General features: G+C 36.0%; 1 protein-coding gene across 1 annotated transcript; it reads right to left on the reverse strand.

Moving 5' to 3' along the window:
* Positions 1 to 650: 650 nt before the first annotated feature.
* LOC126779867 (ETV5-related protein Ets96B-like) lies at positions 651 to 4,240 on the reverse strand. The gene is made up of 8 exons (XM_050503987.1): positions 4,197 to 4,240; positions 3,478 to 3,606; positions 3,266 to 3,313; positions 2,312 to 2,409; positions 2,086 to 2,166; positions 1,742 to 1,869; positions 1,279 to 1,387; positions 651 to 847 (listed from the first exon to the last, which is right to left on the reverse strand). Exons 1-8 carry the CDS (start codon positions 4,238 to 4,240, stop codon positions 651 to 653), a joined length of 834 nt encoding a protein of 277 aa, XP_050359944.1.
* Between the last annotated feature and the right edge of the window lie 10,867 nt (positions 4,241 to 15,107).

The following is a 15,107-nucleotide window of genomic DNA, read 5'->3' on the forward strand; positions in this document are numbered from 1 at the left end:
GAAAACTTCTTTAGGCGCGTTGCGTTTGCTTATCGTAGGGGATGGACTTGTGGGTCCGTCTCCGATATGCTAATGTTGACATAATGAAATGGTCGACAGTAAAAATAATTTAATTATTGTGGAAATTGATGAGGATAATAATGAATGAAATTTATGTAAATACTAACAGTAGGTACATACAAAGAATATAAGTGTGTTTTAACTATTATTTATTTAAATTAAGCTGTATTAATATTTTGTACCGAGTTTGCGACATACTGTGTATTTGGATGAATAAAAAACTTTGTGATAAAAAGAGACAGAACTATTACTTCGAGTGCCAATAGATGTAGAAATCGGACAAATATATTTAACAATTTCGAGTTTTGACTTCTATCGGCAGTAATGACTGCATGTTTTTGTATTAAATACTATTCTTCATATTAAAATCTAATAATTTGAAAAATTATCGATATTTATGTATACAAAAAATAAATTGCGCGTGCGGCACCGGAAATTTAGTGTTTTTTTTTTAAATACCTAACATCAGCTGTTCAAGAAGAGAAAATATAAATGTTTGTTTATTATTTATTATTAAAAGTATTCTATTATTAATTATAAAATGATACATACTCTAAAGATATGTTTTGCAATAATCTAAGTTAATACTTTTACGGATCATAATGACTGTCCGGGTAGAACCGCCGTTGGTAGTCACTGGTGGTGGGTATACTGGTGCTGGCTGGTGGTGCACTACCGGGAATGTAGGGGGGGTAGTAAAGCTGAGAGATGACATCATAAGTTGGGGGGCGAGCCATACTGAATAGTGCTTCTGGGTCGCAAACGAATTTATACACGTAGCGTTCACCTGAAAAAAACAACATTACATGTTTAATTCAATATTTGTTATATTTTTTTGGTATACCTAATTGCTGTGTGACAAACGTTAGCTAAAGACCTTTTAAAAAATTGTTAATAATATAGTAAAATTGCTAGAGCTCACTCTAGCGCATAAGGCTGCCGATTTCAAGGCACTGAGTTAAGCTCCGGGTCAGGTCAATAAAAGTTCTTAGCTGTGAAATAATGCTCTATAGCTCGTCGAAGTTTTGAAGTTGGTAGTGTTCCACTCCCGTGCCTGGGAAACCAATCGTGTCGAGACCGATAATGGTCGATAGAGGGCGATTCTATCAAGTATATCTGTTTACGCAAACATTCGAGCGCTATAATATCTCCGTTGGATAGACTCTGTTGTAGCGTTGTGGTCCGTCGTGACCAAAGTCAATGGAGGAAACATTTTACCTGCAACTTTCTGCATGATGCCCTTCTCGTAATAATATCGGAGTGAACGGGAGAGTTTGTCGTAGTTCATTGCTGGCCTGTTCTTCTGCGCGCCCCATCGTCTTGCAACCTGTTGTATAGTATACAAAATCAAAAATCAAAATGTAATTATATACTTTGTTTAAGGGCTGTTACAATAAGCGTCATTTTACAGGATTTTATTGAATGTAAAACTACCAACGGTTCGGAATGTAGATTCTACCGATTAGAATCGTCAAGAATCTATATAGTTACTCTTTTCTACCATTTCAATTTAGACTTTTGTTTAATTCCTGACTAGGAAAACCTATTATTCCTTTAATGGCTAATTCATTTTAAGCAAAGTTAAAAACCAGATACTTTAATCATAGTTATACAATTTAAAGCGCGACAAAAACGTGGACATTTCTAAGTAATAGTATTAGATTGTTGTATTTTCTCAAACCTCTTCTGGTTCATGCAATTTGAACTCCAGGCCCCTGCCGGTCCAAGCGACACATCGCGCTCCTTCAGCCAGTAGCGACACGAGGAACTGCCATAATTGTAGAGCCCCTCTACGCCCACCAGATGAACCTGATATTATAAATAAGTATAAAGTACGCACAAGTACGTATTTTGGTCACAAATTTAATATCGCACGCGCGAAGTCTCGGGTTAAGCTTTTGCATCCAAACGTTATTTTACAAATTTTTTTTTTATTTTAGTAACAGAAGCAGTTTGTACCTTTTTCAGGAGGTGGTAAAGCCGCAACATTGAGTTACTGTCTTTATACAGTCGATAGCTACGTACCTGCATGCGTCGTGGATACATGTTGGTGAGGCGATGCGGCATCAGTACGGGACGTACCCACGCTGCAATGGGAACTGCTCACTGGAAAGACAGGATATATATTTGCTGGACTAAATCCTCTCTTTTCGCTTTGAGCAGAAAGTTTGGAGTTAATTCCACTGTATAACCAGTGTGCGTGAAATGACCATTAAATAAAAAATATTTAGATTTTGCTGTTTGACAGTACCCAGTCTGTCTCCCCAGGGTTCAGCGCTGCTAGTGACAGCTTCCTCTCTAGTCTCGGATGTTTCTTGTTCTTCGGAGCACTTGCCATAACTACTGCATCTGGAAGTTTGATTCATTGAGACTTGTTGATTTTACAAAAAAATATTTTCAGCAATATTGATATTTTGCAAAATTTCAAAGATTTTTAATCCTTCAAGCACGTTCATAGACAATTGTGGGAGTTTAAAATTCATGTCCCTAGTACAGTAACAGCCTGTGAATGAACTGCTGGGCTTAGGCCTCTTCTCCTGTTTTGAGGAAAAGATTTGGAGCTTATTCCACCACGTTACTCCAATGCGGGTTGGTGGAATAAACATGTGACAGAATTTCAATTATTATTATTTCAAATTAGACACATGCATTTCCTTACGATGTTTCACCGTCAAGCACGAGACGTATCATAAAAACAAATTAAGCACATGAAAATTCAGTGATACTTGCCCGGGTTTGAACCCACGATCATCGGTTAAGATTCACGCGTTCTAACCACTTGGCCATCTAGACTTTCATCAAGCACCAAGTGCTTTAAATGTAAAAAAATATTTTAAATCTTTGAACTAAATATGAAATTAAATAAAACTTAACTCTTCCTTATGAACGTTGCTTTGGAACTGATTGGTTAATCATTTTATTTCTCTCTTTCTGTCATTATTGATTTGACATTTGAAAGAAAAAGACACGACATTGTTTAACTAATGATTCACTAAACAGCGTTTATAAGCAAGGCTGTCATATGTATATAAAATAATAACTGACATATCAACGCACAGCCCAAGCTACTGGGGCCTTTTAAACAGTAGCTTTGCACTAAGGATTGTTAAAAATGTAGGAAGGGAAAAAAACTATGGAATGGTATTTCACAATTCCGAATTATGACGCAAGCGAAGAGCTATTAAAATTATAATTCCTATCTTACCTCTGCATGTAGTCTCTATATTCTGTTGTATCGTCTTCGCCTTTACACCTGCAAGAGTTTTGGTTTCATTATTCATTTTTATTTCAGATTTTCGATTCAAATGCTCCAGAAGGATCTCTCCTTCTAGAATATTCTTAGCAACATTAACTGAATAGAAAACGCTCAGCTCTTACTCTGTAATATAGCAGGAACAGCAACTAAGTTATACTTACTGCGTCTGATGCGTGTCTATATGTGTGTGTTCGTGCGCGTGCCGATGTGTGTACACGGACGTATGAGTTTGCGCGTGTGCTTGTAGATGTCCGTGATCGTAGCCCTCCCGGCGCGGTACAGGGGGCTCCCTGAAATTCAGATATTTTCTGTTATTATTATTACGCAGGCAACTTAAAAACTACCAAATGAATTTTGACACGGCACGTCCTACCAACGGACACAGCGCTGAGAAAGGTTTTGATGTAAAATTCTTTATGGTTTTGTGTAGGTTGTGACGTCATCAATCATATGACGATGATTGTCGAAAAAAAAACATGGCGACTGAGTGTTTTACGGGCTCACTGCGTATATTACGACTAGCTGTGCCCGCGTTTTCACCCGCGTATAACTTAAAGAAATAACTATGAGCAGGCTTATAGTATTTCAGTATCTAAAATGTTGTATTTGTTTTATTTTCGTGGGGTATTACTGGTTTTCGTCGCACCCGGATCTAGATAGGGCAACAAACAATTGACAATAAGAAAAACATCATTCCCTTAAACCTATTCCGACATACTTAAATGTCTTCCCCTGTGCCTTAATTATTGTGGCTACAAACGATACCTTCACAGGAAATCGTGTCCTTTTAAAACTAAAACGTGAATCTGTATTAAAAAAATAAGTATTTTTATTTACAAAATGCTGAAGGCAGCTAGTTGATGATAAAATTCGATGTTACCTGTGATAGGGAATACCCCAAGGCAAGAACGGTGGTTGAGTCATCTCATCACCGCCACCGTCGCCTCAAGCGGAGGCCATGTTCCTGAACTGTGAAAAAGTATTATAAATGAGATTGAAAAAAATTAACGCACCGAGAAGTATGAAACAAGAAAATGTTCTTGTTCGTAACTTTTACAGCCGGTCTTTATGTGGAGTTTAAGGTCTTCACGTGAATATATAACGAGTGGAATAAAGTAAATTAACAGGTGGTAGGGCTTTGTGTAAGCTCGTCTGGGTAGGTATCACCCACTCATCAGATATTCTACCGCAAAACAGCAATACTTGATATTGTTGTGTTCCGGTTTGAAGGGTGAGTGAGCCAGTGTAATTACAGGCACAAGGGACATAAAATCTTAGTTCCCAAGGTTGGTGGCGCATTGGTTATAAGCGACGGTTGACATTTCTTACAATGCCAATGTCTAAGGGCGTTTGGTGACCGCTTACCATCAGGTGGCCCATATGCTCGTCCACCTTCCTATTCTATAAAAAAAAAACAGCTTGTAAATGTCCCACTGTTGGGCTAAGGCCTCCTCTCCCTATTTGAGGAGAAGGTTTGGGGCTTATTCCACCACGCTGCTCCAATGCGGATTGGTGGAATACACATGTGGCAGAATTTCGATGAAATTAGACACATGCAAGTTTCCTCACGATGTTTTCCTTCACCGAAAAGCACGAGATGAATTATAAACAGAAATTAAGCACATGAAAATTCAGAGGTGCTTGCCCGGGTTCGAACCCACGTTTATCGGTTAAGATTCACGCGTTCGTACCACTGGGCCATCTCGAGTGGAATACCACTCTTAATTTTGTTAATCCAAACATCAGTTTTAGTACTTATTACTAAAGTATAGTCGACTAGTACTAACTCCACATAAAGACCGGCTGTCTTCAGGTTTGATTGTTGATTATTACATTACAGGTAATAATATAATAAGTAAGTGTTCCTAATAGAATCAATTAATTGAAAAATTATAATAATATGATAAAGATACTAGATAATTTCTGCACGAAAAGTAATGATCCCATCAAAAACATAAATGAGAGTCAAGTTCAATATTATGGTACATGCCTTGGTTGTTGACTTCAACGACAAAAGAAGTGAGATCTAAATGGGTGCCGAGTTCAATGGTCAGTCCTGAAATTTATTTATAACAACATAAAATATTTTAAAACAACTTAAAATATTTTTTTTTTTCTTATAACTTAACTTATATTGAAGCCTAACTATATAGAAGCCTAAGGTCTGACTTGGCTAGTTTTCATATACGAATTATATTATAGCCATCACAAGTTCTCAAGCTGTAAGTTTTTATTTTATTGAAATGAAAACTAGCCAAGTCAGACCTTAGGCTTCTATATATTATCCTAAGTCATAAGGGAAATGTTATTTTAAATTGTTATAAATAATTTTCAGGACTAACCATTGAACTTGGCACCCATTTCACATTTATGTTTTGATGGGATATGTAATATATAAACGTTTTACGTAGAGCCTTATTCTGCCGACCGGGACGGGTAGCTAGTATAAAATAAAAATAATTTATACAAATTTCTCGTAGACCCTGCAGATACCGTCCATAGACATTTTTTCATTTAGTGACATATCGACAGCAGCGCCAACTACCGGGTCCAAGTGTTTTCAAAACATCCAGAAACCCATTGCTATACACATCATTCAAATCGGTCTAGCCGTTTAGGAGGTGTTCGGTAACAAACACACGTACATAAGAAAATTATATTAAGATAGCCCAGTACTTTGCCAATCGCCATTTGATTCGCTCATATGAACAGAACGCATATAAGAATACGTAAGTTGCGCGTCTTCAAATGAACTTACGAACGTACAAATCTACAGAGCGATATTCAATTTCTCCACAATTTCCTCCCGCAGGATGCTGGGACGCCGCGACGCGACGGGAGATGTGAGTCAATATAGCTGTTACAGAACCCATTGAGTTAAAATTTAAAGGGGTTAGTTGTTTTTGTGAAGGAAACGCCTTCTAAGTTTTTGAAGCGGCAATTGAATTCAGCGTCAATAGCTCAATGGGTTACGGGCCGCTTAGCAATGTAAAAATTGCAGGTCCGATCTTGACGTCTTGGGTTATTGTCGTCCCCACTCTTTACAGAAGCTGTACGCTTAATTAGGTGATGTAAATAGGTATATTAGCAATTCCTTAGAAATACGGTCATTGCAAATATTCTTAAAAAATGTCAGGCAGTCGTAGACTTCCGATAGAAGTGAAAACTTGAAACTGTTAAATATATACTGGTGGTAGGGCTTTATGCAAGCTCGTCTGGGTAGGTACCACCCACTCATCAGATATTCTACCGCAAAACAGCAATACTTGATATTGTTGTGTTCCGGTTTGAAGGGTGAGTGAGCCAGTGTAATTACAGGCACAAGGGACATAAAATCTTAGTTCCCAAGGTTGGTGGCGCATTGGCTATAAGCGATGGTTGACATTTCTTACAATGCCAATGTCTAAGGGCGTTTGGTTACCACTTACCATCAGGTGGCCCATATGCTCGTCCACCTTCCTATTCTATAAAAAAATAATAAAAATAAAAAAAATATATTTATCCAATTTCCACATCTATTGACACTCCAAGTAATAATTCTATCCCTTTTTATCATATATCTTTTTATTCATCAAAATACAATCCGTCGCAAACTTGGTACAAAATAATAATACAGCTTAATTTAAATAAATAATAGTTAAAACACACTTATATTCTTTGTACGTACCTACTGTTAGTATTTACATAAATTTCAATCATTATTATCCTCATTAATTTTCCCTAATACTTAAATTATTTGTACTTTCAACGATGTCATTATATCAACATTAGCATGTCGGTGACGCGAAGCCACGAGTCTATCCCCTACGATAAGCCAGCGCAACGCGCCTAAAGAAGTTTTCACTTCAAAAAGATGAAAAGGAAATGACGTCGAAAGATGACACTACGAAGTCATTTGTGAAAGAGCTAAATATATACATATTATATACACTTGTTGAAAAGTGACAGTAGATAATATACATATGTATGGTAGAATACCGCGAGTAAATAACTATCAAATTCGTACATATACATGACAACAATAAATAGGTATTATCAACGTTTGTTTGTAGTAAATAACCCCAAAATATGACGAAGCTGAAACTCGCGTTCAACGTTTTGTTTTCGTGTACATTATCTAATTCAGTCATAATGATGTATCGATCACGGCGGACACCCGCTGCGTCTATCATTCACCACAATCTACAGGCTCACCGTGGTTATACTTTTATAGAAGAAAACGTATCATTCAAACTAAAATAATAATGAGGTATTTGTTAAAACTTCAATTTCTTTAAATATATACGCTTCAAATAAAATCTAACAATCTCTAATACTTACGACAGAGATGGGCACACCTTGGAGCTTTGAAACCAACGCGAAAAGAATTATTAAAATTGGTTCATAAACGAAAATGTTAAACTCGAAGTCTGAATATATAAAACAATCAAAAACTGATGTAATTGTACGTATATAAAAGAATAACTAAGTTACTGACATATCAACGCACTGCCCAAACTCCTGGGGCTACACCATGAAAATTAGCATACGGGTTCCTTTTACAGCACGTCAGCAACAAGGAAGTATTTTTGAAAGTTTAACCCCTAAAGTGATAAAGGTGTCAAAAGTGCAAAAAGAGCTATGGAAATTGCTCTTTATCAATGCCAGATTATGATACGAACGAATTAATTTGAAAAGTTAAGAGTATGTCAAAACTATAAAAAGTACTAAAATTGTCTATGATCTAATCTCGATATCTTTCATAAGTATTGACAATCTGCTTCAAGGCTGCGTGTGAGTAAGGTCAGTTAAGTCAGTGACAATTAATACGTATGTATAAGTTATATAAATAAAAACTGTATAATATATTATAAGGACCAATAATAACAATTATACAAATACAATTGAGAACCTCTCCTTTTTTAAAGTCGGTGTAGAAGTGAACCAAAAGAAAATCAATCGAAGCAAAAATAAGCACGAAAAAGATTGTCAGTCAACGTAATATCCGGAATTAATTTGTCACTCGAGGGTAACGAAACTTTATCTTTTGAGATTTCATTCTTATTTAACCAGACTACGTCACACTCAAGTACGGACTTGTCGAATCAAATTAATACTTACTTAAGCCGGTCTGGGTAGTTACCACTCATCGAATATTCTACCGCCAAATAGCAATACGCAGTTTTGTTATTTCGGGTTAGGAGTGTGAATAAGCCAGTAACTACAGGCATGAGGTACATAACATTTTAGTTCCCAAGGTTGGTGGCGCATCGCCGATGTAAAGGTTGGTTAATATTTCTTACCAGCAAAGCCATATATTATTAAAGTAGCTAGCTGTGCCCGCGTTTATATCCGCGTGTAACTTAAAGAAATCGCTAAGAGCAGACAAGTAATATTTCTGTATATAGAAAATTTTTAATATTATTTCGTGGGATATTTGTATTTATTGGTTTGGTAAGCAATTGGAATCATACATGACACAGCTAGTTTTATAGTATTAAAATTTATATATATGTCGTGGAAAAACAATATTTTTAATTAAAAGTAGCCGAATTGACTATAGTAGTAACGGGTAAACGCGGTGACTTCTTTCGTTGTTGAAGTCACGTGGAGAGAGTCGTGTTGGGGAGTGGGGTGACTGTTTATAAAAACACTTGCATTTGAGAAATGAAGGGTTGCGTTGGAGAAACCGACCAGTCCACACCTCCAAGGCGAAACTGTCGGTTTACCTATTTAGTACCTAATTATACTTGTGTATTGTGATCTGTAACAATAAATCCTTGTTAGGTAACATTATATAGTATGTAAGTAACATTAAGTTATTATTGATACAATATCGTGATGGACCCCGTACCACCGAATTTAGAAGAAGACAGCTCTATCGCTCGGCCACCGCTGCCGCCGTCATATATATATATATATATTATTAAACCGCAACTAACAATTAACAAATATATATCTATAAACTTTATATATATAATAAGAACGTGCACAAACGCACAGACAAATAGATAAACAGACAAAAATTCTAACAATGATTGTTTTGGGTTCAATTGCGTTGATCAAGGAACCCCGGTAATAGTTTTACTCATATACCTTCCATGTACAGACAGCGAACAGTCACAGATTTATTATATGTATAGATTTAGATAAAAATATTTAACAATCAACTTGATTGAATTTAATGCATTTTTTTATGCAGTTGATTGTGTTGTGAGAGTCGGTGGCAAGTACCCAGACGGGCTTGCAATAGCCCTACCATCAAGAACGGTCCACGGTGTAATGCGGTTTAATTTAATACATCGCATGGTTATGTACAAAGGTTAGCCGTGGTCGCATACCTTATGCTAAGGGTTGCTTATATAAAAAATATTTTTATAGTATTACAATACATTATAACTACAGTACTATACTTTCTAGGAGTATATATAGGCAATATCATCTCAAATAAATACATATCTACTGAAGCTATTAAATTTAATATAAGGGTGCGCAAATAATTAATTCATGTGATTAAAATGTAAAACAACATTCATAATATTTCTCATAATTACCAATATTTCTCGACGTTTTGACGTTTGTAAAATTCATTTTCTTAATTTATCTGTGGATAGAAATTCAATATGGCGTCGGAAATGATCGACGAGCTCAGCGCGGGAACTCGGTTACCTGATGAGATTTATTAGCATTATTCAATTATAAAATCATACTTTCTGTTTTCATATTTTAGAGAGTGATATTTGATGTTATGCCAAGATCTACATTTAGAAAAATCAGTGTTATTATTACATATTTTTATTACATGATTTTATTTAAGATACAAAATAAATTAGCCTTCATGTAAGTTAAAAAAAAGTTAAGAATAGTATTTCTATTAATTTACAATGAGCTAAGATGTCGAGGAACATACAAAAAAAAAATAAAGCCGATATTCGTTTTGAAGTCGCCAAAAATAAAGATAATGAAGTATTAAAAAAAAAAACTTAAAACATCCGCGTTTATAAATACCCAGCGCTCCTCGCGTCATAATTCAGGATTGCTTAAAACCAATATCCTTTAAAAATGAAGGATTTTCATACAAACTTTCATCATTTTCCCCACAGGAACAGTGCAATGCACGGGAACAGTTGGGGGATATGTGGGACTCGCCGGTGTCCAAGGCGCCGAGTGCGCCCCGAACATCGCAATACCCATTAAAAACCAGGTACCTTTTCCGCCTTAACGAGGAGCGCCACGGGATCTCTTGTGCATGCTACCGCTACCGTGAGACATTATCTTCATCACTTACCTTAAGGGTTAAATTTACAAATATCCTTCCTTAGTTCTACCCTACTGTGTAACAGTAACAAATTTTCAGGGTGCTTAGCAGCTAGCCCCAGCAGTTTGGGCCGAGCGTTGATATGTAATTCAGTCAGGTATTCTCTTATACATATAGATTACTAGTTTCCGGTCGCAGCTTTCCTGCGTGTTAGGAGACTGTGGGAGGCTACTTCCTTGGGTTACAAAGTTTTCTTTATCCGAAATTACATCAAAATCGGTTCAATAGTTAGTCGTGGAAGTGTAACAGGCGTATACATATAATATAATCAGCTCATTCGTCTGTAAAGCACGTCACGCAAATCTAATCGAAGCAAAATATTCGATGTCACTTGCCGGTTCAATACGCTGACACTCCACGCGTTCAGAATTTTAAACTTCATAAGCCTCGCTTGTTCTTAACAATGGTATTTATTTTAAATCAATTCAATTCAAATTACTAAATTAGATTATATCGCGTTCACTCAAAGCTTTGTTGATTAACTTTTATCTGTCAATATAATATTGAACAGTATAATTTTCAGATTAATGGCGAATATCTAATTGAGTAACTTGACGTTAGTTCAATGTGATTGAAATTCCGTTCAGACAATTCAAATCGCTTTCGATTTAGCACTTGTTCGACTGAAAGTTACTCGATTTAATGCGGGTAAAACCGCGCGCGGCAGAAGGCAGTGTTACATTGAACGTCACAGCTTTGGACCCGTGGGTCGCACTATAATGTTATACTCCTACAACCTTTAACCGACATGCCCCCAGATATACTTTTAAAGTGTTTTTTTTTAATTATTCATAAAACATATTATTCAAGTGTAATGTAATGTGTTCGAAGGAAGCAGGCGCATTGCTAGTTTCGTCATAAAATTCAATCAATTGCAACAGGCGTGGGGGTTTACAAATTTGTATATATTCCGTGACGACGCGCTGACGTGACGTGCATTGTGATGTAATGGGAAATTGTAGCTATTGTGTACTTTAAAAATCTCATCAAAATCGTACCACGTAAAGGTGAAAATCGTATCATGAGGCTCAGATCTTTGCCTGCGGCTTTGACTTTTTTATTCGAGAATTATTATTTAAACAAAGTAAAACTTGTTTACTTTTATAAAGTGAAATTAAAATTTTTTAAGGCCAATTCCGTATCGCACGTTACATTTCACTTCGCTAATTTGAAGGCCTAAAATGTAAGGATAATGGTCGTTACGACACATCTGGTTTTTTTTTATAATATATATATATATATATAGGCGGCCGGGCAAAAGCATCACCTTGTGGTAATTGCTCACCACCGCCCATAGACATTAAAAGTATCGTTTTGTGCTTACAAGTGTTTCGATTTGTTATATTTTACAATAATTACATTTTATATGTAGCTAATATTATATTTTCCTGATTAATGAATTGATTTGACAATATAAATATTGTACTTTGATACTTTATGTGATTTTTGTAAAGACAAGGAAGGTACGAGATTTTGAAGTCGATCGGTGATCTGTTTATCGAATAAAACCAAGCATTGTGTGTGTAATTCTTGTGTTTTATTTCGACTGTACACATATTGCAACTGAACTGCTGTATTGTTATATACTAATATTAGGTTTGAACACTAACACTTTGATCTGAAATATCGCCTCTTTGGTTGAGAATTCCAAATTCAAATTTATAAATTCATTTAGCTGGTACATTTGAGTTTTGAAAACAGTCATTCATTTGTTTTTCTCATTTTTTTTTTTTTCTCTGGCGTCGCTTATTACCGCACAATGGAAAACATGAAATAACGGTATATAATATTATGAATACGGATGTAACTGGGGCTGTCTGTTACGCTTTTCCGGCTAAACCAGTGAACCGATTTTAATGTGGCATAAAGCTTGAGCCTCAAGCAAGGGCACTTTTTTGCTTCAACACCTGATCCCCCTCTTAAATCCACACTCATATAATTCGGCTATACGTGTGTATATCATTGAAGTCATTCTAAACAACTTGGCTGATTTTCAAATATTTTTTGGGTGTGTTTGAGTGGATATCTGGATGGTTTAACAACATCACAATAAATAAAACTGTCAGTTCACCCGCACTGTTCACAGAGTCGGGGCGGGCAGCTACTTTCATTGCTTTTTTTTTTTTATAGAAAAGGAAGGCGGACGAGCATATGGGCCACCTGATGGTAAGTGGTCACCAACGCTCTTAGACATTAGCATTGTAAGAAATGTCAACCATCGCTTACATATCCAATGCGCCACCAACCTTGGGAACTAAGATTTTATGTCCCTTGTGCCTGTAATTACACTGGCTCACTCACCCTTCAAACCGGAACACAACAATATCAAGTATTGCTGTTTTGCGGTAGAATATCTGATGAGTGGGTGGTACCTACCCAGACGAGCTTGCACAAAGCCCTACCACCAGTAAAATGAAAACCAGTAAAATTGCAAAATGGATTCGTGATTCGGACTTTCAAATAGAGGTATTTTTTTATTGAAACGTTTCAAATTTAATTTGATATAAATCGTTAAATGGAATAGTGTTGTTTCTTAATTATTATAAAGTGCCTACTGAAACAGTCATGGGAGAGCCCGATGTTCGATGGCTAGTTTCTACCAGCAAGCCTAATTTTCGGAAGAATAAAATAACAATTTACAGCTTCAGAACTTAGAAATATAATTCGTAAATGAAAACTATTCAAGTCAGACCTTAGGCTTCAATATATTCTCCTAAGCTATAAGAAGAAATTACATTTTATGTTGCTATAAATAAATTTCAGGACTGACCATTGGAACTCGGCAACCATTTAGATATCACTTCTTTTGTCGTTGAAGTCAACAAGCAAAGCACATATTGAACTTGGCTCTCATTTCACATTTATGTTATTGATGGGATATATTAGTCGAGAACTGTCTGTAGTTCATAATATAGTTATTTACAAATCACATGGAGTATGTAAATCTAAGGTTCTTTAATATTTACTCTTTTCGGCCTTTGGTAAATGTTATATTGTTAGCGATTTTCTTTTCAGGAGAAGGCTTTTTTTTTGGTGCTTTTTCCACCACGCTGCTCCAATGCGGGTTAGTAGAATACACATGTGGCAGAATTTCAATGAAAAATTAGACACATGTGGGTTACTTCACGATTGATTTGATTATTTCACCATCATGCACGAGATGAATTTAAAACACAAATTAAACATATGAAAATTCAATGGTGCTTGCCCAGGCTTGAACCCACGATCATCGGTTAAGAATCACGCGTTCCTACCACTGGGCCATCTCGGCCTTGTAGCGATTACCTGTGGACAAAATAGGCCTGACCATACACCTCGTATCTCTCACCGGCTTCTTTTGTTTTGCTTTTGCGCTCAGTCAGTGTGAAATCGATTTTTCTTTCGATTTAACCAACTTGATTAGTTCCGTTGGTGTCTCGATAAAATGTCCTTAAATTCTTAATGTAACGATTAATTACTTTTTAATTGATATTGGACTCCTGGTCAAAAAATGAACAAATTATTGTCATACTAGAGCATTTTAACTTTTCACATGACATATACATAAGTCAACAATTCGACAATGGATCTACAATTTCAATTTCACGTTAAAACAAATTCGATAAAGTTTAAAGCAAACAAAAGCACGCGTCTATTCAATATCGGATCTCTTCCGCTTCCGGCCACGCCCCTCCCCTCTCCAAGGTTCATCCCCCTAGCTTAATATTACACGAGGATTGACTATAGGAGATTTGTTAATCTTTCAAGCAAACAAGTTCGTGATGATAAACATATGTATGATCAATTGTTTCTCTATTATATTTTGTTACAACTTAAATCGTTAACTAGGTAAGTTAACGGTTTAAGCATCTTCACTCAATCGATGTCAATTTCATTTGAAAATAAAGGGATTCATAACTCGTTTTGTTACCCGACTACGGCGAAGCAAAAATGAGAGTTAAGATTTTGACCGGTATGTTTATTCACGTTTTTTGACAAATGAGTTATGATTGGTGGCGGCTTGATCATTCGCTATAAGCTGTGTGACGTTACGCTCAATTAAATATGGCGTCCTCAGGAGTCATTAATTAAAAATATGAATTAAAATATATGAGCTAAAAATAGTAAGTTTAAAACGCGACTGTTGAAAAATGACGCTTTAAAAATATTGAAACAAGAAAACAGTCCCATCTACTACTATGAAATAGCCATAACATATTAGTTCCCAAGATTGGTGGCGAATTAACCGTGTAAGGGACATTTCTTACGCCAATGCCTATGCGCAGTGACCACTTACCATCAGGTGGCCCATTTACTTGTCAATTTTAAATGATAGAACATATTTATTTTATTCGATACCTCGCTGATTGTATTTTTGAAATTTTAATGGTAACAAACAACAAAAGATCGTTTTAGCCAAAATGGCGAGTACATAATCGACTCTTGCTATTATTTATACTAAACTTAATAATGGCTTAACTAATGCGCGAATTAATATTAAATGCCGAAATGCCG

This window comes from Nymphalis io, chromosome 30 (genome assembly GCF_905147045.1).
Source record: "Nymphalis io chromosome 30, ilAglIoxx1.1, whole genome shotgun sequence".
Lineage (NCBI taxonomy): Eukaryota > Metazoa > Arthropoda > Insecta > Lepidoptera > Nymphalidae > Nymphalis > Nymphalis io.

What these genes read in the sequence shown, in the direction of transcription:
- LOC126779867 (XM_050503987.1), bottom strand. Translation starts at nt 4,240, where the DNA reads ATGACTCAACCACCGTTCTTGCCTTGGGGTATTCCCTATCACAG. An exon ending in ACCCTGGGGAGACAGACTGG is followed by an intron (nt 2,167 to 2,311) that starts GTACTGTCAAAC and finishes CTGTCTTTCCAG; the next exon opens with TGAGCAGTTCCCATTGCAGC. An exon ending in AATTGCATGAACCAGAAGAG is followed by an intron (nt 1,388 to 1,741) that starts GTTTGAGAAAAT and finishes ACTATACAACAG; the next exon opens with GTTGCAAGACGATGGGGCGC.